The sequence below is a fragment of the Salmo salar genome, chromosome ssa24 (genome assembly GCF_905237065.1).
Source record: "Salmo salar chromosome ssa24, Ssal_v3.1, whole genome shotgun sequence".
In the NCBI taxonomy this organism is placed as follows: Eukaryota; Metazoa; Chordata; class Actinopteri; order Salmoniformes; family Salmonidae; genus Salmo; species Salmo salar.
The window spans coordinates 19,772,879-19,794,755 of NC_059465.1; the positions used below are offsets into that span (position 1 = coordinate 19,772,879).

The window sequence follows — 21,877 nt, forward strand, 5'->3', positions numbered from 1 at the left end:
TGCTTTTTCAATTAAGCTCAGACTTCGCTCATCTCCAGTGCTTCTGAAAATACACTAATTCTCTATACAGCCTTTGTGTACTCTGATGTAGGAGTTTAGGTTTCTCATATCCCTTGCTTGTTCTCTCTTCCGGTCGCTCCTGTCTTCCACCTGCTCATGGACAGTGCTCTGCTCTGTGCTCTCCTCCTGACCCCTGACCTCTGTCAGCCGCGTCCTGAATAAACAGCTAATTGGCTGGTTTCCTGTTTAGCCTGATGGGAGGGAGCATCCAGCCTATTTCAGGCTGTTTACAGAGCTCTGTCTCACCTTCGCTCTTTCTCAGAGTCCTACTCTGTATTGTTTGTGTTGATCATGTGAAAGAGCAATGTGCACTCTGCTACAGACATCAGAGATACATGGGTGTACTAGAATAGGAAAATTACATGCTAATGTCCTGAATCGCCAGCCCTTTTGTTTTCCTGGAAATTAACATCTTATGTTTCCAAACAGTGGGTTCCTCGGGAGCTTTACTTTATCATGTTTGTGTATTTACTGAAGTGAGCTTTCCAGTTCTTCTGTGCAATGTAGAAAATAGGTTTTATTATTTTCTGTTCAAATGGATGCGCTTGAAACTAATAGTTTTAGATTCTGAGCTGATTGACTCACTTTTCTCTCTCACACAACACACTTAATGTACACAATCACGCAAAAAGAGCAGGTTGATGTTTATCATGAGTCTTGTCCTGGAGGGAGAACTGAGTGATTTCCCCTTAGATAGGCCAGCTGCAAAGTCAAAAATGGCTATACTGTACAAATCAAATCAAATCAAAGTGTATTTGTCACGCGCGCCGAATACAGTGAAATGTTTACTTACAGGTCCTAAGCAACAGTGCAATTTTTAAGTAAAAAATAGGTATTAGGTCAACAATAGATAAGTAAAGAAATCAAAAACAACAGTAAAAAGACTGAATATATACAGTGGCGAGGCTATATACAGTATGTACATGTAGGTATGGTTAAAGTAACTATGCATATATGATAAACAGCGAGTATGATAAACAAAGAGGGGTTGGCGGGCGGTGGGTGGCGGGACACAATGCAGATAGTCCGGGTAGCCAATGTGCGGGGGAACCAGTTAGTGGGGCTAATTGAGGTTGTATGTACATGAATGTATAGTTAAAGTGACTATGCATATATGATAAACAGAGAGTAGCAGCAGTGTAAAAGAGGGGTTGGGGGGGGACACAATGCAAATAGTCCGGGTAGCCATTTCATTACCTGTTCAGGAGTCTTATGGCTTGGGGTAAAAGCTGTTGAGAAACCTTTTGGTCCTAGACTTGGCGCTCCGGTTTCACTTGCCATGCGGTAGTAGAAATATTGATTACAAAAATGTAATTTAAGGTTAGGGTTAGGCATTATGGTTAGCACTGTGGTTAAGGTTAGGGTTAGGTGTAAAATCCGATTTTATGACTTTGTGGCTGTGCCCACTAGTGACCGCTCTGCAGAGCTGCTTTCAGAACAAGATTCATGATGAAAAAAGCTAACCTGTGCAAAATGATGAAGATGAACACACACACTGTCTGTGTTGAATTAAATGGCTTGTTGTTTTGCCAGACGTGACTTTCTCCTCTGCTATCTGTATTGAATTATTCAGGCAGTTCCGGATCTTCTGTAGCTTTCATCTCAGGCCTGCATCAAGTTATATGAGAGATACTGTGTCTAACTGACGCATGAGACCTCAGGACTGGGAGTCACAGGTTCAAATTCAGTTTACGCCCTAGGACGACCACAATACACAAGAGTCTGCATTTTCTATTCATTGTTATTTGCATATGGATTTGAATATAATTTGGTTCAGCAAAAAAGGAAGGGAAAACATTATATAGTTTAAGTAGACGGATAGATAGCTTTAGACACTTTGCAGGTAAAAAAATGGGTGTAAATGTAATGTATATGTCTACCAAATATATAGTTAATTTCTTACAGTGCTGATTTAGTGACTAATGACCAATGTATTCATTATCAACCCCTTAGTTGGAAAAGTGACCGGTTGGTGCTGCTCGTTACATTTGCTCATTAAGTGAACTAAAAGGTGAGGAGGTGAGGGCTGAGGGTTGTATTTTTATTAATGTGGCAAGAAATGCTGTTCCCAGTCAGCTCCCTCTTTTAAAGACACACACACACACCCGTGCTCCGCTCGGTTATGTTCCTCACCTTCGATTAAAAACACACTTCATCTCACAAACAGCCCATTAAGTGCCCCGGGGAATGGGGAGAAGGCGGCATGAGGCTGAGGGGCGTGTTAATGATGGGGGCTGTCGCCTGAGCCGGGCCCCTGCTGTACCCTGCTACCCCACTGAGGGGCCAGGGTCACAAAGACATGGTGTTGCAGACACACAGCCGAGGTGACAGGACCCATGACACACAACCAACCTGACAGGACCCACGACACAGGGGTTTGTAGGGTAGTAGGAGTACAGGCTTCAGGACCAGGGACTGTGTCTCCTGAGCAGATTACACCGATAGGGAATGTCATAGTGGACCCTGTGAAGGCCTGGCTGTGTCTGGGGCTAGGCTGGCGGGCTCTGTTGTGAGGAGCCTCTCTGTCCATCTGAGCTGGTCCGTATGGGCTGGCTGATCACTGTAAATACAGTTTCCTATGATGCCCCTTGAGACAAAGTAGATCTTCTGCTCTGCTCAGTGCAGGCTGGTCCTAGAAAGCCCCTCGCACTCTTGTCTGATAAGGGCCCTATAAGCCAAATTATTTGCCAATAGGGAAAAGGGTAATTGTCATGACGAGTGCGGACTTTCCTTTGATGTGAACGCCGTTGGCTTTTGATGTAAAAATGTATCCAGGATGATTATCACAAGCTTCCTTCCCTCCACCCCCAATCCCAATCTCTGTCTCCTATTTAGTCTTTAGGATGAATTGGAAACAGCTTTGTGTAGTGTCTCTGGCCAGGGTGGTCACGTGTGACTGCTGCTCGTGCAGTTTATTTATCCTCTCGTGAAGATTCTGACCCTCTTAGAGGAGTCATACTTTTATCTGAAACCCATTTTCTGGGCAGTTGAGTTGTTGGACGTCTCTTTTTCTGCTATTGCCCTTACTCCTTTCATATTCTATATGGGTCTGACTAATAAACCTTAGGTAGGCTAAGTATGAGATGAACGTGTGTCTTTGTGATTTTGAATGTTTTGTTGAAGCACAATACTAATGATATCTTGGTTTGCTCCTTTTTTTAACAGAATTTTGAGCAACAATCGCATCAGGGTTCTGAGAAATGGATCCTTTGTTGGACTCTATGCCCTGCAGAAACTGTGAGTAACGCTTGTGATTTTCACTAAATCTGAATGAGTCTGTCCTGGGTTCTCTCTCATAGGTTTAACATTGGCAGGTTTAACACCAACGGGTTGGGTGCTTGTAGCCCATATGGCCCTGTGTTGCGGAGCCCACAGTCCCACAGAGACAGGGTATCAGGGAGATCTGTGCTTCTCGCAGCTCTGCTATCCAGTGGGCTGGCTTCCAGCAGGGAGGATGAAACACTCAGTGTGGTTATCACAGAGTTATGTGGAAGAGATCACATAATTACACCACCATTCGTCATTATCAGAGAAGCCCTGCTCTACAGGACAAGATAAGAGGATTCCATGGGAGGAGGAGGCTGTTGGCGCTGCCTGCACTGCCTGTAGCTCAGATTGAGGCAGGCAGCTGGCTGGCTCTACCCTGTGGATGTAGGGTCCCGCTGCCTAGCTGGTCCACTGGCTGTTTCTTATTGTTCCTTACAGTTTAGATGACATTTGAGTCCTCTGAGGATTTGATTTTCATCAGTGGCACAAATTGTCCCTGCTGTTGTAAACATAAGAACAGAAATATAAATGCTGAGTGATACTGAGGAAGGGAGTTTTACATTGCGTCAAACAAAAGGATAGTCTACAGTGGTCTTCCAGTGATGTACTGTACAATATGGAATGGGGCAAACTCTTGCCTGTGTATGTCTAGGAGGCAGCAGTTTTGGAGGAGGGGTGGGGGGGGGGAGATGGTGCTTAAGCGATATTAGTTCCACATGCGTCTCTGAGCTGCCACCAATGAAGTTAACAAGCTTTTCCAAAATGTTGGAAGAAAGGCAAATATGGTCATTTGCTGCAGTTGTTAGCTTGTTAGTACCTACCTATTGGAGCTCAACACAGACATGACAGCTCTGAAAAAAGAGCAAAATCTGCTGAAACTGTTTGACCCTCTTTTAAGTGAGCTAAACCGGACTAGAACACTCCTGTGTGACCATGTTCTTACCTTCTTCTTACTCTCTCTACTAATCAAAGTTAGAGCCTCATCTATTCAGTCTTAGTTTGATCATCTTTATGACCTTTATTGTTAGATCGGGTGTAGCTGAGATTTGATTAGTGGTATGGGGCTTTGGAAAACTAGAGGCTTGGGCAGAATTGTTTGTTTGATGTAAAATTAGATGGTATTACTTGTTTTTGCAAGTGCAGACAAGGCCCCCCAGAATGCCATGGTGTTTGTGGGGTGGGTAACCTGAGCTTGACCACTAGCAGGCCCTTGTACCTGGGACAGTGGTGAAACTAGTAGGGGGTAGGGGTGGAGCAGGCTTACAGTGCTAAAACCATGACCTAGTGAGAGAGACACAGAACAAGAACCCCCTGCACACAAACACGCATGCACACACACACACACACACACACACACACACACACACACACACACACACACACACACACACACACACACACACACACACACACACACACACACACACACACAGAGGACATGTTGTATAAATCACAACAGGACTTGTTTCACTCCTCTGCTCAGACCTCAGACCTCCACCAGCCCTCTGACACACTGCAATGGAGGTCTGCTCACTCATCTTGTGCACCACACTCTGTAATTGAGCATTTCACGACCTACAATAAAAAATGAGCTCATGGGAAAACAACTATTTTCATATTAAAATATACCAACTTGATATAATAAAAATCTAACTGGGCAAAGATAGATAGATGTGAAGTAAAAAAACCCAACTGCAAGATTGATTTAGCTTTTTGTCCACCTACTGTGCTGCTCCCCCTGCGAGTTGCTATGTTGTTTTGTTTTGTCTCTAGCTTGGTCACCGTTCAGGTCTTTCTCATTATTTCCAGTCTGTTGTCGACATGTGCTTGTCATTTGGTCCAGTGGCGAGCAGTTACTCATATATGTGGTCAGTGCTATAGAAGCCAGCCCAGCTAGCACATTTGGTTCCTTGGAAGTTTTAGGAACGTACGTTTATGTTTTCCCATTGGTCCTGGGAACAAAGCCATACGTTTCCTGACTGATAAAATGTTCTGAGCACAGAAGTTAACATTTTGTCTGTTCTGGGTTTTAGGTTGCAGGCAGGTTCTGAGAACATTTTACTATGGTTCCCTGAAAGTTTTCCTGGGAGGTTTAATTAACGTTCTGAGAATGGAAATTATAGGTTATTTGAAAGTAATTAAATAACGTTCTAAGAACATGTTTCAATAAGACTTTTAATAAAGTTGTTAGCTCAACTGTTTTGAACTCCAAGCACAGATAGGACACATGGAAATTCCTTTGCTTAGGCATTAACCATGCAAACACATTTCTTATTTATTGCGTCACTGAGATTCAAACCTATGATCTTACGTTCTCTATCCATGGAATGAGTCCACTGCGCTACCAGAATGGAGCTAGCATGCATTTTTTTTGGAACTCATACCAAGCTGTTCATTTTAGTCTATTCAACAAGACCCCATTTCAAAGGAAACAAGCACTCATTAAAATCAGGTGTAGCCAATTAGTGGGTGTGGTTAACACACCTTAACATACTTAACAGATAGAGGATAGTTTTGTTGATGCTGAGAATGGAATGGATATGTTAAAAAAAACGTTCTTAAAATGTTCTTTGAACTAATGTTTTCTTGTGTTTTCTATTGAAAGTTCTCTTAATGTTCTGAGAAAATGACTTTAAATAGAACCATGATTAAACCTGCAGAAAACGTTATGTTGAAGTACTGAAATTCCAACAGAAGAACGTTGTTTCTTAACATTCTCTGAACAATTTGAGAACATTACTTTAAATAGAACCATGAAGAAACCTGTAGGAAATGTTATGCTGAAGTACTGAAATTCCCACCTCATAAACATAACAACTAAGGTTTTTATGTGCTAGCTGGGTATCCTACACCATTCCCAGAATGTTGTGGGAAGGTTGTATGAAAAATAACCATAGGATAACCACGCTCTCACCAAACTCTAAGAAACATATTGTTCTCAGAACCTTTTTTTAATTAATTTTTTATTTCACCTTTATTTAACCAGGTAGGCAAGTTGAGAACAAGTTCTCATTTACAATTGCGACCTGGCCAAGATAAAGCAAAGCAGTTTGACACATACAACAAAACAAAGTTACACATGGAGTAAAACAAACATACAGTCAATAATACAGTAGAAAAATAAGTCTATATACAATGTGAGCAAATGAGGTGAAATAAGGGAGGTAAAGGCAAAAAAAAGGCCATAGTGGCGAAGTACATACAATATAGCAAGTAAAACACTGGAATGGTAGATTTGCAGTGGAAGAAAATGCAAAGTAGAAATAGAAATAATGGGGTGCAAAGGAGCAAAATAAATAAATAAATACAGTAGGGGAAGAGGTAGTTGTTTGGGCTAAATTATAGATGGGCTATGTACAGGTGCAGTAATATGTGAGCTGATCTGACAGCTAGTGCTTAAAGCTAGTGAGGGAGATAAGTGTTTCCAGTTTCAGAGATTTTTGTAGTTCGTTCCAGTCATTGGCAGCAGAGAACTGGAAGGAGAGGCGGCTGAAGGAGGTGTTGGCTTTGGGGGTAACCAGTGAGATATACCTGCTGGAGCGCGTGCTACAGGTGGTTGCTGCTATGGTGACCAGCGAGCTGAGATAAGGGGGGACTTTACCTAGCAGGGTCTTGTAGATGACCTGGAGCCAGTGGGTTTGGCGACGAGTATGAAGCGAGGGCCAGCCAACGAGAGTGTATAGGTCGCAGTGGTGGGTAGTATATGGGGCTTTGGTGACAAAATGGATGGCACTGTGATAGACTGCATCCAATTTATTGAGTAGGGTATTGGAGGCTATTTTGTAAATGACATCGCCAAAGTCGAGGATCGGTAGGATGGTCAGTTTTACGAGGGTATGTTTGGCAGCATGAGTGAAGGATGCTTTGTTGCAAAATAGGAAGCCAATTCTAGATTTAACTTTGGATTGTAGATGTTTGATGTGAGTCTGGAAGGAGAGCTAACCAGACACCTAGGTATTTGTAGTTGTCCACATATTCTAAGTCAGAACCGTCCAGAGTAGTGATGCTGGACGGGCGGGCAGGTGCAGGCAGCGATCGGTTGAAGAGCATGCATTTAGTTTTACTTGTATTTAAGAGCAGTTGGAGGCCACGGAAGGAGAGTTGTATGGCATTGAAGCTCGTCTGGAGGGTTGTTAACACAGTGTCCAAAGAAGGGCCAGAAGTATACAGAATGGTGTCATCTGCGTAGAGGTGGATCAGAGACTCACCAGCAGCAAGAGCGACATCATTGATGTATACAGAGAAGAGAGTCGGCCCAAGAATTGAACCCTGTGGCACGCCCATAGAGACTGCCAGAGGTCCGGACAACAGGCCCTCCGATTTGACACACTGAACTCTATCAGAGAAGTAATTGGTGAACCAGGCGAGGCAATCATTTGAGAAACCAAGACTATTGAGTCTGCCAATGAGGATGTGGTGATTGACAGAGTCTAAAGCCTTGGCCAGGTCAATGAAGACGGCTGCACAGTATTGTTTCTTATTGATTGCGGTTAAGATATCGTTTAGGACCTTGAGCGTGGCTGAGGTGCATCCATGACCAGCTCTGAAACCAGATTGCATAGTGGAGAAGGTGCGGTGGGATTCGAAATGGTCGGTAATCTGTTTGTTGACTTGGCTTTCGAAGACCTTAGAAAGGCAGGGTAGGATAGATATATGTCTGTAGCAGTTTGGGTCAAGAGTGTCCCCCCCCTTTGAAGGGAGGGATGACCGCAGCTGCTTTCCAATCTTTGGGAATCTCAGACGACACGAAAGAGAGGTTGAACAGGCTAGTAATAGCGGTTGCAACAATTTAAGATAATTTTTGAAAGAAAGGGTCCAGATTGTCTAGCTCGGCTGATTTGTAGGGGTCCAGATTTTGCAGCTCTTTCAGAACATCAGGTGACTGGATTTGGGAGAAGGAGAAATGGGGAAGGCTTGGGCGAGTTGCTGTGGGGGGTGCAGTGCTGTTGACAGGGGTAGGGGTAGCCAGGTGGAAAGCATGGCAAGCCGTAGATAAATGTTTATTGAAATTCTCAATTATAGTGGATTTATCGGTGGTGACAGAGTTTCCTATCCTCAGTGCAGTGGGCAGCTGGGAGGAGGTGCTCTTATTCTCCATGGACTTTACAGTGTCCCAGAACTTTTTTGAGTTTGTGTTGCAGGAAGCAAATTTCTGCTTGAAAAAGCTAGCCTTGGCTTTTCTAACTGCCTGTGTATATTGGTTTCTAACTTCCCTGAAAAGTTGCATATCACGGGGGCTGTTCGATGCTAATGCAGAACGCCACAGGATGTTTTTGTGTTGGTTAACCTCTATGGGCTAGGTGGGACGCTAGCGTGCCACCCGTGGTGCACTCCATCAACAGCAGGTGCATTTCAAGAGCGGCAAATTTGAATCCAAATAAATGTCAAAATTCAAATTTTTCAAACATACAACTATTTTACACCCTTTGAAAGATAAACATCTCCTTAATCTAACCACGTTTTACGATTTCAAAAAGGTTTTACGGCGAAAGCATAAATTTAGAGTATGTTAGGACAGTACATTTACAAGAGTTGTGTGTAATGTTTTGTCAAGTCAAAGACAGGGTCACCAAAACCATAAAACCAGCTAAAATGATGCACTAACCTTTTACAATCTCCATCAGATGACACTCCTAGGACATTATGTTAGACAATGCATGCATTTTTAGTTCTATCAAGTTCATATTTATATCCAAAAACAGCGTTTTACTATGGCATTGATGTTGAGGAAATCGTTTCCCTCCAATAACCGGCAGTCAAGTCAGCGTCACAAATTAAATAATTAAAATTAGAAAACATTGGTAAAATATTATATTGTCATTTAAAGAATTATAGATTTACATCTCTTGAACGCAATCAACTTGCCAGATTTAAAAATAACCTTACTGGGAAATCACACTTTGCAATAATCTGAGCACTGCGCCCAGAAAAATACGCGTTGCGATACAGACTAGACGTCATGTTGGGGAGATCTAAAATCGAAAATACTATGTAAATAATCCATTACCTTTGATTCTCTTCATCAGATGTCACTTCCAGGTATCACAGGTCCATAACGAATGTAGTTTTGTTCAAAAAAGCTCATCATTTATGTCCAAAAATCTCCGTCTTGTTAGCACATGATCTAAGCCAGCCGGACTTCTCGTCATGAACGAGGGGAAAAAATATATTTACGTTCGTTCAAACATGTCAAACGTTGTATAGCATAAATCATTAGGGCCTTTTTTAACCAGAACATAAATAATATTCAAGGTGGACGAATGCATACTCTTTTATAACGTATTGGAACGAGGGTACCCAACATGAACTCGCGCGCCAGGTGTCTAATGGGACATCATCGTTCCATGGCTCTTGTTCGGTCAGATCTCCCTCCAGAAGACTCAAAACACTTTGTAAAGGCTGGTGACATCTAGTGGAAGCAATAGGAAGTGCCAAAATATTCCTCAGCCCCTGTGTTTTTCAATGGGATAGGTTTAAAGTCAATACAACACATCAGGTATCCACTTCCTGTCAGAAAATGTCTCAGGGTTTTGCCTGCCAAATGAGTTCTGTTATAGTCACAGACACCATTCAAACAGTTTTAGAAACTTTAGAGTGTTTTCTATCCATATATAATAAGTATATGCATATTCTAGTTACTGGGTAGGATTAGTAACCAGATTAAATCGGGTACATTTTTTTTATCCAGACGTGCAAATGCTGCCCCCTAGCCCTAACAGGTTAACTTCTCTAGGGGAGGTGGGACGAAATCTGAAAGAAAGGCTGAAAGAAAAAAATTGAGAAGTCTCGTGAACACGCATCTCAGTCTCACTGTCCCCAGGCTGACCACTCACAAAAAGAGCTGCTGAACTTTGCCCAGAGACAGCAGACACCCCATTCCACTTTCTGGCGGCTTTAGAGAGCCAATGGAAGCCTTAGAAAGTGTCACGTTACAGCACAGATGCTGTATTTTCGATAGAGATGCAACAGAAGGACAACAAATTGTCAGACAGGGCACTTCCTGTATGGAATCTTCTCAGGTTTTGGCCTGCCATATGAGTTCTGTTATACTCACAGACACCATTCAAACAGTTTTAGAAACTTTAGAGTGCTTTCTATCCAAATCTACTAATTATATGCATATTCTAGTTTCTGGGCAGGAGTAGTAACCAGATTAAATCGGGTACGTTTTTTATCCGGACGTGAAAATACTGCCCCCTATACCACAACAGGTTAAGGGCAGTCAGGTCTGGAAAGAACCAAGGGCTATATCTGTTCCTGGTTCTAAATTTCTTGAATGGGGCATGCTTATTTAAGATGGTGAGGGTTAGGCATTTAAAAAAAATAACCAGGCATCCTCTACTGACGGGATGAGGTCAATATCCTTCCAGGATACCCGGGCCAGGTCGATTAGAAAGGCCTGCTCGCTGAAGTGTTTCAGGGAGCGTTTGACAGTGATAAGTGGAGGTCGTTTGACCGCTGACCCATTACGGATGAAGGCAATGAGGCAGTGATCGCTGAGATCTTGGTTGAAAACAGCAGAGGTGTATTTAGAGGTCAAGTTGGTTAGGATGATATCTATGAGGGTGCCCGTGTTTACGGCTTTGGGGTGGTACCTGGTAGGTTCATTGATAGATTGAGGGCATCAAGCTTAGATTGTAGGATGGCTGGGGTGTTAAGCATGTCCCAGTTTAGGTCACCTAGCAGCACGAGCTCTGAAGATAGATTGGGGGCAATCAGTTAACATATGGTGTCCAGAGCACAGCTGGGGGCAGAGGGTGGTCTCTAGCAGGCGGCAATGGTGAGAGACTTGTTTTTAGAGAGGTGGATTTTTAAAAGTAGAAGTTCAAATTGTTTGGGTACAGACCTGGATAGTAGGACAAAACTCTGCAGGCTATCTCTGCAGTAGATTGCAACACCCCCTTTGGCTGTTCTATCTTGTCTGAAAATGTTGTAGTTAGGGATGGAGATTTCAGAGTTTTTGGTGGTCTTCCTAAGCCAAGATTCAGACACGTCTAGGACATCCAGGTTGGCAGAGTGTGCTAAAGCAGTGAATAAAACAAACTTAGGGAGGAGGCTTCTAATGTTAACATGCATGAAACCAAGGTTATTACGGTTACAGAAGTCATCAAAAGAGAGCGCCTGGGGAATAGGAGTGGAGCCAGGCACTGCAGGGCCTGGATTCACCTCTACATCGCCAGAGGAGGAGTAGGATAAGGGTACGGCTAAAAGCTATGAGAATTGGTCGCCTACAGAGAGTAAAAGGAGCAGGTTTCTGGGGGCGATAAAATAGCTTCAAGGTATAATGTACAGACAAAGGTATGGTAGGATGTGAATAGAGTGGAGGTTAACCTAGGCATTGAGTGATGATGAGAGAGATATTGTCTCTAGAAAAATCATTGAAACCAGGTGATGTCATCGCATGTGTGGGTGGTGGAACTGAAAGGTTGGATAAGGTATAATGAGCAGGGCTAGAGGCTCTACAGTGAAATAAGCCAATAAACACTAACCAGAACAGCAATGGACAAGGCATATTGACATTAAGGAGAGGCATGCTTAGCCGAGTGATCATAAGGGTCCAGTGAGTAGTGAGGTTGGTTGGGGTCACGGCAATTCAGACAGCTAGCCGGGCCATGGGTAGCAAGCTGGCAGAAGATGCTGTTTTTAGCCACCTTGTGCGTTTCCGTCGGTAGATTAGTGGGGTTCCGTGTGGTAGAGGGGACCAATCCAATTGGCAAAATCGTTATAGTTATAGTGGCCCAAGAAAATTGTCCGATAGACCTATTCAGATAGCAGCCGATAAGACAGCTAACAATTAGCGGGCCGCAGATGGGCGTTCAGGTTACGTCGCGACAGAGGGGCCAGTTGGATAACTCCCTCGAGCAGATAACGTCGGTAGTCCAGTCGTGAAGGCCCGGTGAGGCTCCGCATCGGCAGTAAAACGGGTACGGATAGGTGATTGTAGCCCAGGAGTGGCTGATGGAGCTCTTCAGCTGGCTAGCTCCGGAATAATTGATGTTTGCTCCGGGCCCGACGTTAGCCAATAGTCACTCGGATAGCAGCTAGCTAGCTGCAAGATCCAGGTGTAAATGTCCAGAGCTTGTGGTAGAAATCCGGGGATATGGAGAGAAAATAGGTCCGGTATGCACTCGTCTGAGTCGTGTTGTACAAAAACTGGCGATAGCTTTTCGAGCTAAAGGATAGCTGATGACCGCCAACTGTGGTTAGCTGAATACTAACGTTAACTGGCTAACTTCTGGCTAGCTTCTGTTGTGGATTTCAGATTTGAGGTGAATAATACTTTTTTTTAAAACAATTGGTGAGGCGGGTTGCAGGAGAATGTTTTGAAGTAGAGTTTTTAGAAGAAAAAAATATATAAAAAGATATGCGAAGAAAATATGTAAATATATATATACACGGGACACGACAAGACGAGGACAAAGGACGTCTGACTGCTATGCCATCTTGTGTGCTAGCTAGGAGCCCACGAGGGCCGGGTGAACACACACCAGGGAATAACACCACAGCAGCCCCTCCCCAAAGTCAGGAGGGCAACCAGACAGTCAACTGCACCCACACTTTCAGTGTATCTCAGTCTCAACTTCAATGTCTGTCTCTGTGTGTGTCCTATTATGGGCATCCCAAACTCCTCCATGCATAATTGTAAGAAGTAGATGTCTAAACAGAAATGCTGTCCCTCCCAGCCTACTCAGCCATGTTTCAAGCAGTAGTCCAAGCAGAGGCAGAGCTGAGTATAATCAGAGCTTTGCTGTTCTAAGTATAAAAGCGCAGCTACAGGACAGGAACCCCTCCTCCAACCAGAGCAGAGCAGGCCACACTGTGGATTCCTCCACACAGTTAGCCCTTTCATTGGGCTAAACCTCCTCAAAGCTGTTGCCTTCGTAAACTGTCATGCCACCCAAGAGCAGAGAGCAATTTAGTTATGTTTGTTTTGCCCTCTTACAGGACATCTTCAGCTTTCAAGTGTATGACACTTAGCGTTCTAGTGTACACACATACACACATACACACACCCTCACACACACATTCTCACACACCTTTCCTGGTACCTCCACCTCCTCGCAGCACACCGTCTCTGATGGGAGCTGACGCAGGCCCTAACGAGGCGGGTCCACTAACGAGCAGGGACCTTTATGAGTTGTGGACAGATCCCAGTGGCCTGTCCTGCACTGATTTGAGGCGAGGTAATGAGAATAATGAGCAGAGAGGGGGTCTGGCTCCTGTCCAACCGGGCCCCATTGCACCATGGGACACAGGACAGCCAGGGCATAAGGGTCCCTCATTACCAGGCTGCTCACCCTACAGGGAGAGATGGAGCCCAAAGTGGAGAGGGAGAACAGAGGGGAGAGATAGAGTGGATAGGTGAAGGAGCAGGAGCACTGTCGTGGACAGGTAAGGAAGAGCTAAGTTAGCTGCATGGGATTGGTTCTGCCAAACAGGATGGGGCCAGTTCACACACTTGAAAGTTGTCAAAAAAACAAACACTTTTGGACGTGATTCTTCCGGAACCTATACATTTCCTTCATAGCCATTTATAGCTATTCTAACCATGGTTCAAATCAAATCAAATCTAATTTTATTGGTCACATACACATGGTTAGCAGATGTTAATGCAAGTGTAGCGAAATGCTTGTGCTTCTAGTTCCGACCGTGCAGTAATATCTAACAAGTAACCTAACAATTTCATAACAACTACCTTATACACACAAGTGTAAAGGAATGAATAAGAATATGTACATATAAATATATGGATGGCTTGTGTGTAAGACATGTTTGGTTTGCAGTAGGCCTGTTTTACCTCCTTTTCCCTTCACTTCCTGCATAGTTAAAGCCACTTAAGCTAAGAACAGGAAATACACACTTGTTTGTGATGTATATAGAAGGCTAAGAATGAGGGGACGTTTGCATTGAAACTCCTGGTCATCATAAGTCAAGAAAGGCATGGGAATTTGCAGATGTGGAGAGGGAGAGTTTAGCAGAGGGTTAAAGTCCTTGATAACATTGAAATAAGTCTACTGTGTCTCTGAAATACTGTGTCCTATTCATTCATATTTACCCCGATAACATCAGTTATGTAAAGTAGAGACAGGAGCTCCTCAAGCTGTGCTTGAGCCCTGCTGAAACAGACCTTGAAATCGTCTCTGCCATTCTGAGAAGTTAGGGTTAGGAACTAGGCCAACTTAAACAATTTTACCATACGATGCAGGGGAGGAGACGAGATGGCTAAAGATAGTATGAAGGCTGTTGGTGAAAGAGAGTGAGTGCACCAGCAGTTTCCCTTATATACTGAACAAAAATATAAACCCAACATGTTAAGTGTTTGTCCCATGTTTCATAAGCTGAAATAAAAGATCCCAGAAATGTTCCTGATGCACAAAAAGGTTATTTCCCTCAAATGTTGTGCACAAATATGTTTACATCCCTGTTAGTAAGCATTTCTCATTTGCCAAGACAATCCATCCACCTGACAGGTGTGGCATATCAAGAAGCTGATTAAACAGCATGATCATTACTCAGGTGCACCTTGTCCTGGGGACAATAAAAGGCCACTCTAAAATGTTACACAACACAATGCCACAGATGTCTCAAGTTTTGATGGAGCCTGCAATTGCCAAGAATGTCCACCAGAGCTGTTGCCAGATATTGAATGTTAATTTCTCTACCATAAGCCACCTCCAATATTGTTTTAGAGAGTTTTGGCAGTAATCCCAACCGGCCTCACAACCCCAGACCACGTGTATGGCGTTGTGTGGGCGAGTGGTTTGCTAATGTCAACGTTGTGAACAGAGTGCCCCATGGTGGCAGTGGGGTTATGGTATGGGCAGGCATAAGCGACGGACAACAAACACAACTGCATTTTATCGATGGCAATTTGAATGCACAAAGATAGCGTGACGAGGTCCAGAGGCCCATTGTTGTGCCATTCATCCGCCACCATCACCTCATACTTCAGCATGATAATGCACAACCCCATGTCGCAAGGATCTGTACACAATTCGTGGAAGCTGAAAATGTCCCAGTTCTTCCATGGCCTGCATACTCACCAGACATGTCACCCATTGACCATGTTTGGGATGCTCTGGATCACAGAGTGTTCCAATTCCCAGTTATATCCAGAAACTTCGCACAGCTATTGAAGAGGAGTGGGACAACATTCCACAGGTCACAATAAACAGCCTGATCAACTCTATGCGAAGGAGATGTGTTGTGCTGCATGAGGCAAATGGTGGTCACACCAGATATTGACAGTTTTTTCTGATCCACGCCCCTACCTTTCTTTTAAGGGATCTGTGACCAACAGATGCCTATCTGTATTCCCAGTCATGTAAAATCCATAGATTAGGGCTTAATGAATTTATTTCAATTGACTGATTTCCTTATATGAACTGTAACTAAGTAAAATCTTAGAAATTGTTTCATGTTGCATTTATATTTTTGTTCAGTGTATAAAGTTGTTTTCTTTAGTGGGGGAGGTGAACATTATTTCCACAGAGGCTAAGCAAATGACCTTGAAAGTGGGAGCAGTGCAGAGGTGGGCTCTCCTTTGCTATGTAAATCCAGTGGTGGCTGTGGCTGTGGCCGTGGCCAGGAGCCCTGCTGTCTAAACCCCTCTGGACACAACAAAACAGAATCCATATCCAGGCTGCAGGAACACTCTAATTTAATCTGTCCTCCCAAAAACAACCTGAACTCCTGGCTGGAGCATCTAGAGATGGCTGGACATGGGACTCTCATTTCGCACTATCCAAACAAATGAGCGTTTGTGTTGTACTTTCTCCTGCATACGGTTTTGAATGGCCCCTGTGAGGCAACGGTCACTTAATGAGTGTGTGTGACATGAGGGGTCGAGTGAGGAAGGGGTTAAGCGTGCTAGAGAGTGGAAACAGAAGGGGGGGGGGGGGCAGTTGGAGTTGATAGACTCCAGATGTGTCTGGGAGATAAACTGAAGGAACGGGGAGTGTTTGTATTGCAAGCTTAACTCAATCGTGGCTCTAGGCGTTTATTGAAATGGCGAGCAAGCCCTCTCATAAGCTCATTACTTAACAGAATTCCTTATATACCAGTGGTTCTTGAATGCACATGCAGCAAACCTGACATGATTTCAATGGCTTTTTCCTTCACAAGTTCTTGAGGTTTCTCCCTGTTCCCTTCCCCCCACTTCCATTCTCACTCCTTTTCTGCTTTCCTCTTTGCATCTACCGGACGGTCCCACCCCCCCTTTCTCTCACTACTCCTCTATTCGCTGTAGTCCGCCCACTGGATGCATATTCACACATCACCCATTATTGCCCTCCTTTCCATTGATATTTTGTATGAACAGCATTGTTTGCCAGTTCGCTGGTAGAGTTGGCCCACTCCCAACCCTGAATGGAGTATTTCCAAACTACTGTATGCAAACTCATTGGAAGAGCGATAGAGGAGGTGGCCTGTTGCTGGCTTTGTTTTTGTTGGCTTTTTAAATAAGTTTATGGATTTACTACACTTTCATTATCTTTTTTGTGGGGGGGGGGGCCTTCAGTTAATTTACTGCTGAAAACTATAGAATATGAGCTGGCTGGTTTTTAGGACGAATATCTCCATACTGTTATGATAGTCCTACACAGAGGGACAGTTGTTCATGAACAAACAGCAAATTAAATCACCCTTACATTAAAAATGAATGGCCTCTACATTGGTGACGTAAAGTGAATTGTGGTCAATTCCTGAGTCTTTCCTGGTTGAAGTTGTGTATAACAGTGTTGCTACAGTTATCTCCAGTACCCCTAGCAGCAGACTGTGGAAACATATAATCAACCTAGGAAATGTTACACTTCAAATAAAAGTATAACATGGCTATTTCAGTCTTTTCATCCTTTCCCCAACTAGCGTGCAGTTGGTTCCACAGTTTAAATTAGTGCCAGTCTTGGCCAGAGCTGTGGCCATTTTCCTTCAAGACAGTTCACTCTAGAGCTCTGTGGCATGACATGGTTGAAAATACCCAGTGTTGGAAGAGGCTCCTTCTTAGTTGCACCCAACATCTGATGTGCCCATATGTACCTTCAGGTGAAGCACTATTTACCATGAGGATTTTCAATCACCTGGATGTTTTTTAATGGTATTTCTAACTGAGGGTTGTGTGTGTGGCCTCTTTTGATTGAATTTTCCAGAGTAATGATTGGCTTGTTCCTAATTTAGCATTATTATTAGGTCATTGTTGGTCATTATTGCTATGAAAGAATAGGCTGCATGCAGTGGTTAATAACTGTAGCTCTGGAATGGAGAATCAACCGACAGGGCTAAAGCAAGTGGTTTCCAGATGCACACAAGCTAACGTAGATTAGAGATCCAATCTGAGGGGAACCAGAATTTTTTTTAAAGAAAATAATCTGTGGAAGGGGCAGGAAAGCAGGAAATTAGTAGAAAAACAAGACCTCGGCAGATCCTGGTTTCCTGTTTTGGGGGGAAGGCAGGAGTAGGTTTTGGGGGCTGTGTTACAGAGCCCCCATTGTGAGCAAGTGTGTTGAGGAGTGGGGGGGTATAGGGGGGGCGTTTCACAGGGCCGATTCTACTCAATGCCGAACCCCTCAACCCCCCCATCCCCACCTGCCCCTCCCTACAGGGGAAAAGCAGCTCGTAAAAAAAAGAGAAACTGTAAAAATAAACGAGCAAGGGCCTCGGTTCTGGAGACGCCAACGAGACAGGAAATGACACGCGGCACAAAAATGGTCTCCACTGACCTCTGGTGCCAGTTAACCATTCAGTCCATTTCTCTTTTTTCTCTCTGTCTCACTCCGCACACCCAAACAAACGCTTGTTTCATACCGTGGTTTTTGATTGTGTGAACTGTGTTGTGCATCGCAGCTAGGTACAGTATAGAACATGGGAAATGGAATGTCCTTTTTCTCTACTTATAAAAAACCCTATCCCTAATCGAGTGAAACAGGAAATTCTTGATTCCAGTCTGGCGATAATAAGTGGCCGTTCCCTGGCTTCAGTCCTTCTCCCAGCATTCCCCAGGGCTATGGCCTGAACAATGTCAATAGAGCACTCCAACCCCTGCCACTGTGGGCCTGATAATGGAGCACTCCATCCCCTGCCACTGTGGGCCTGATAATGGAGCACTCCATCCCCTGCCACTGTGGGCCTGATAATGGAGCACTCCATCCCCTGCCACTTTGGGCCTGATAATGGAGCACTCCATCCCCTGCCACTGTGGGCCTGATAATGGAGCACTCCATCTCCTGCCACAGTGGGCCTGATAATGGAGCACTGCATCCCCTGACACTGTGGGCCTGATAATGGAGCACTGCATCCCCTGACACTGTGGGCCTGATAATGGAGCACTCCATCCCCTGCCACTGTGGGCCTGATAATGGAGCACTCCACAGTCTGGAGCGCTATACAGCAGTTGTCTTAATTATGACCCTCTTGCTGCCCTGTGAGCACGTTGCTCCTCTCTCCTCCTCTCATTTCCCCTCCTCTCCTTTCCTGCCTGGGCCCCAGGTGCTTGTGCCCCGTCCCATCCCAGACAGGAATGACTCTTCAGAGCAGCAATAGATGTGCCACATTGATTGGGAGAAGACTTGGAGAAACAAATATAGTCTTTAATGGCAGACCCTGGTGTCAGGCCCAGCTGAAGAACACAATGGCTCTTTTTAGACTGGCAGATGCTGTCAGGGCCCAATCATATGGGTCACATGTGGTGCAGGGGATAAAGCACTGGGCTCAGAGGGATGTTGGTTACAAATCAATTTGAGGACCAGTTATTTATTTCAAACAGTAAAAAAACATTGTAATGCTGTCTGGCCAGGGTACTACTGCCATACGTCATTTAGAAGTTAGATTTTACATTCATTTCAAATATGTTTGTGCTGCAACTATGAGGGATGATAAGTGGGAGTGTGAGAGAGTGGATAAGAGTTAGTATAAGGGAGAGAATTTACTACAGAATTTATTGTTTTTGTTGTTGAGATGCCAATGATAAGAACATACCCACCATCAAATGTCAGATTCATACAGGACCTAAGGCTGCAATTCCATGCCATTATGTTTCAAGGTGAAATACAGTACCTTGAGGATATGCATTTGAAATACCTTCAGACATTGTGTATGCTGCTCCTCTTCTCTGTTGACAGCTGCTGTCATCAGTGTGAGGGCCAGTGAGTTGTGAAGTCGTAGTCTGGGAGAGTGCTGCCTCAGAGGGCAGAGGGGAGTCATTGCCTGGGTGTGTGGCCTGCATGGGGCTGCATGGGGCAGGGGCTGCTGGCTCTGTTGACTCTGGTGCTCTCCTCCACATTCCCCAGCTCAGTGATAAGAGAGTGTATCGGAGTGCCCAACTGTTGATATTCATAGGCCTAAAGCACACATTGCTCTGCCCCTTCTGGAGATGTGAATGAAAGGGCAGATTGTGGAGAGTACAGATATGTGGGTGCATATGGAATTGATTTTATCTCAAGACTTTTGTTGACATATTGGGCATCAGATTCATCTTCTGAGAGGGGACGTGTGTTGAGGCTTAAAGGAAAACTCCACCCAAAAACTATCTTTTGGTATTTGTTTCATTAGTCCATTGTTAATATAGTCCCAAAATGTTTTGCATGTCAGTAATCAAGTTTTCAAGATATATAACTTTCAAAATACATAAATACGTGATGATGCATTTTGCATCATATGATGCTGCGTTTTAAATGCATCATACCGGCTCTATTTTGAAAGTTATATATCTTGAAAACTTGATTACTGACATGCAAAACATTTTGGAACTATATTAACAATGGACTAATGAAACAAATACCAACAGATACTTTTTGGGTGGAGTTTTCCTTTAAGAGGACCCAAGTACTTGACTGCCTGTGTGTCTGTGTGGTACAGAGTGTGTGTCTGTGTGGTACAGAGTGTGTGTCTGTGTGGTACAGAGAGTGTGTCTGTGTGGTACAGAGAGTGTGTCTGTGTGGTACAGAGTGTGTGTCTGTGTTGTACAGAGTGTGTGTCTGTGTGGTACAGAGTGAGTGTCTGTGTGGTACAGAGTGTGTGTCTATGAGGTACAGAGTGTGCGCCTATGAGGTACAGAGTGTGCGTCTGTGTGGTACAGAGTGTGTGTCTATGTGGTACAGAGTGTGTGCCTATGTGGTACAGAGAGTGTGTCTATGTGGTACAGAGTGTGTGTCTGTGTGGTACAGAGTGTGTGTCTGTGTGGTACAGAGTGTGTGTCTGTGTGGTACAGAGTGTGCGTCTATGTGGTACAGAGTGTGTGCCTATGAGGTACAGAGTGTGTGTCTGTGTGGTACAGAGTGTGTGTCTTTAGCACGGTAGTGTGTCTATTGTGCAGTATGTAGCACAGAGCTAATATGTCTCTATGGCACAATGTGTGCGTGTGTGGTACAGTAAGTGTGTGTCTGAGACACAGTAGTCACGATAAGGGAGGAAGTTGTGGGCAGTGCCCCGTCTTTCATCACGGTGTTAATGAGACCCGGGACACGCCAGGCCGGAAACATTATCATTGTTCTCCCCGCCCTGGTTAAGAGCTCCAGCTAGGCTTCTGACTCTCTCACTCACTCACTCACTCACTCACTCACTCACTCACTCACTCACTCACTCACTCACTCACTCACTCACTCACTCACTCACTCACTCACTCACTCACTCACTCACTCACTCACTCACTCACTCACTCACTCACTCACTCACTCACTCTCTCTCACACACACAGACCAACACGTTGTAATTTTCACTCTCATTCACTGTTTTCTCAATGCAAGGGATGTCTTGCCCTCTCTCTCTCTCTCTCTCTACACATGCTGACTACTGTTTGTAGGTCAGCGTTGAAGCACATGCCAAACAGATATGACAAGTTAACATAGTTCTGTAAGCGCTTTGGTCAGGGGTAAATTCCACATCTGTAAAAAGCAGTGAAGTTGTTGCATCAGTGGGCTGGCATACTGTGCTTAAAGATCTGGTCTGCTCTGTCTAAGGCTGTCTGTCTTATTCCTTTCAGATAGACACATCTGTCTCTGGTCCACTCAGTCACAGCCAGAACAACACTCCACCAGACCAGGTCCATCATTAGGTGCTGGCTTAGATCATTCTGATATGAGTAATGACCAAAACAGATCCTGACCAGTAAAACCCCTGCCTGTATCTCACTTTGTTCTAGCCATACATCATCTCTCTCTCTCTCTCTCTCTCTCTCTCTCTCTCTCTCACTCACTCTCTCTCTCTCGTATTTACTGGAACCCATTCTCAGAATGAATCTTCCCTGATTTGGTCAAAATAGCTCATCTCTTGGACGGGGGACAAGAGTGGGAGAGGAGATGTCTGCGGTTTGAGGTGGCTCTCATTTTATTAAATGGTGTGAGGCGGTGCGGTTAGGAAAATAGATCTGAGATAATGCATTGTGGGATAGTGGAACAGAAAGACCCTGAAGGTTCTGGCTACCACAATGGCATGCTGGGAAGGATTGGAATGGGGGGGGGGGGTTAATGTCTGGGAGCTTCTGTAAGGAAATCCTCCTCTGTGACTGTTCCTTTGGGAGCAACTGTTTTTCATGCTGTAGAAGGATCACATTGCCCCC

At 44.4% G+C, this 21,877-nt stretch overlaps 1 protein-coding gene across 2 annotated transcripts in view; it reads left to right on the forward strand.

Moving 5' to 3' along the window:
• The window catches only part of LOC106585607 (adhesion G protein-coupled receptor A2), a 68,358-nt gene that overhangs the window by 28,492 nt on the left and 17,989 nt on the right, over window positions 1-21,877 (forward strand). For both annotated transcript variants that reach the window (XM_014172011.2, XM_045706773.1), the window contains exon 3: window positions 3,226-3,297. In XM_014172011.2, the coding sequence (XP_014027486.2) occupies window positions 3,226-3,297 (72 nt within the window). The remainder of the gene's footprint in view (window positions 1-3,225; window positions 3,298-21,877) is intronic.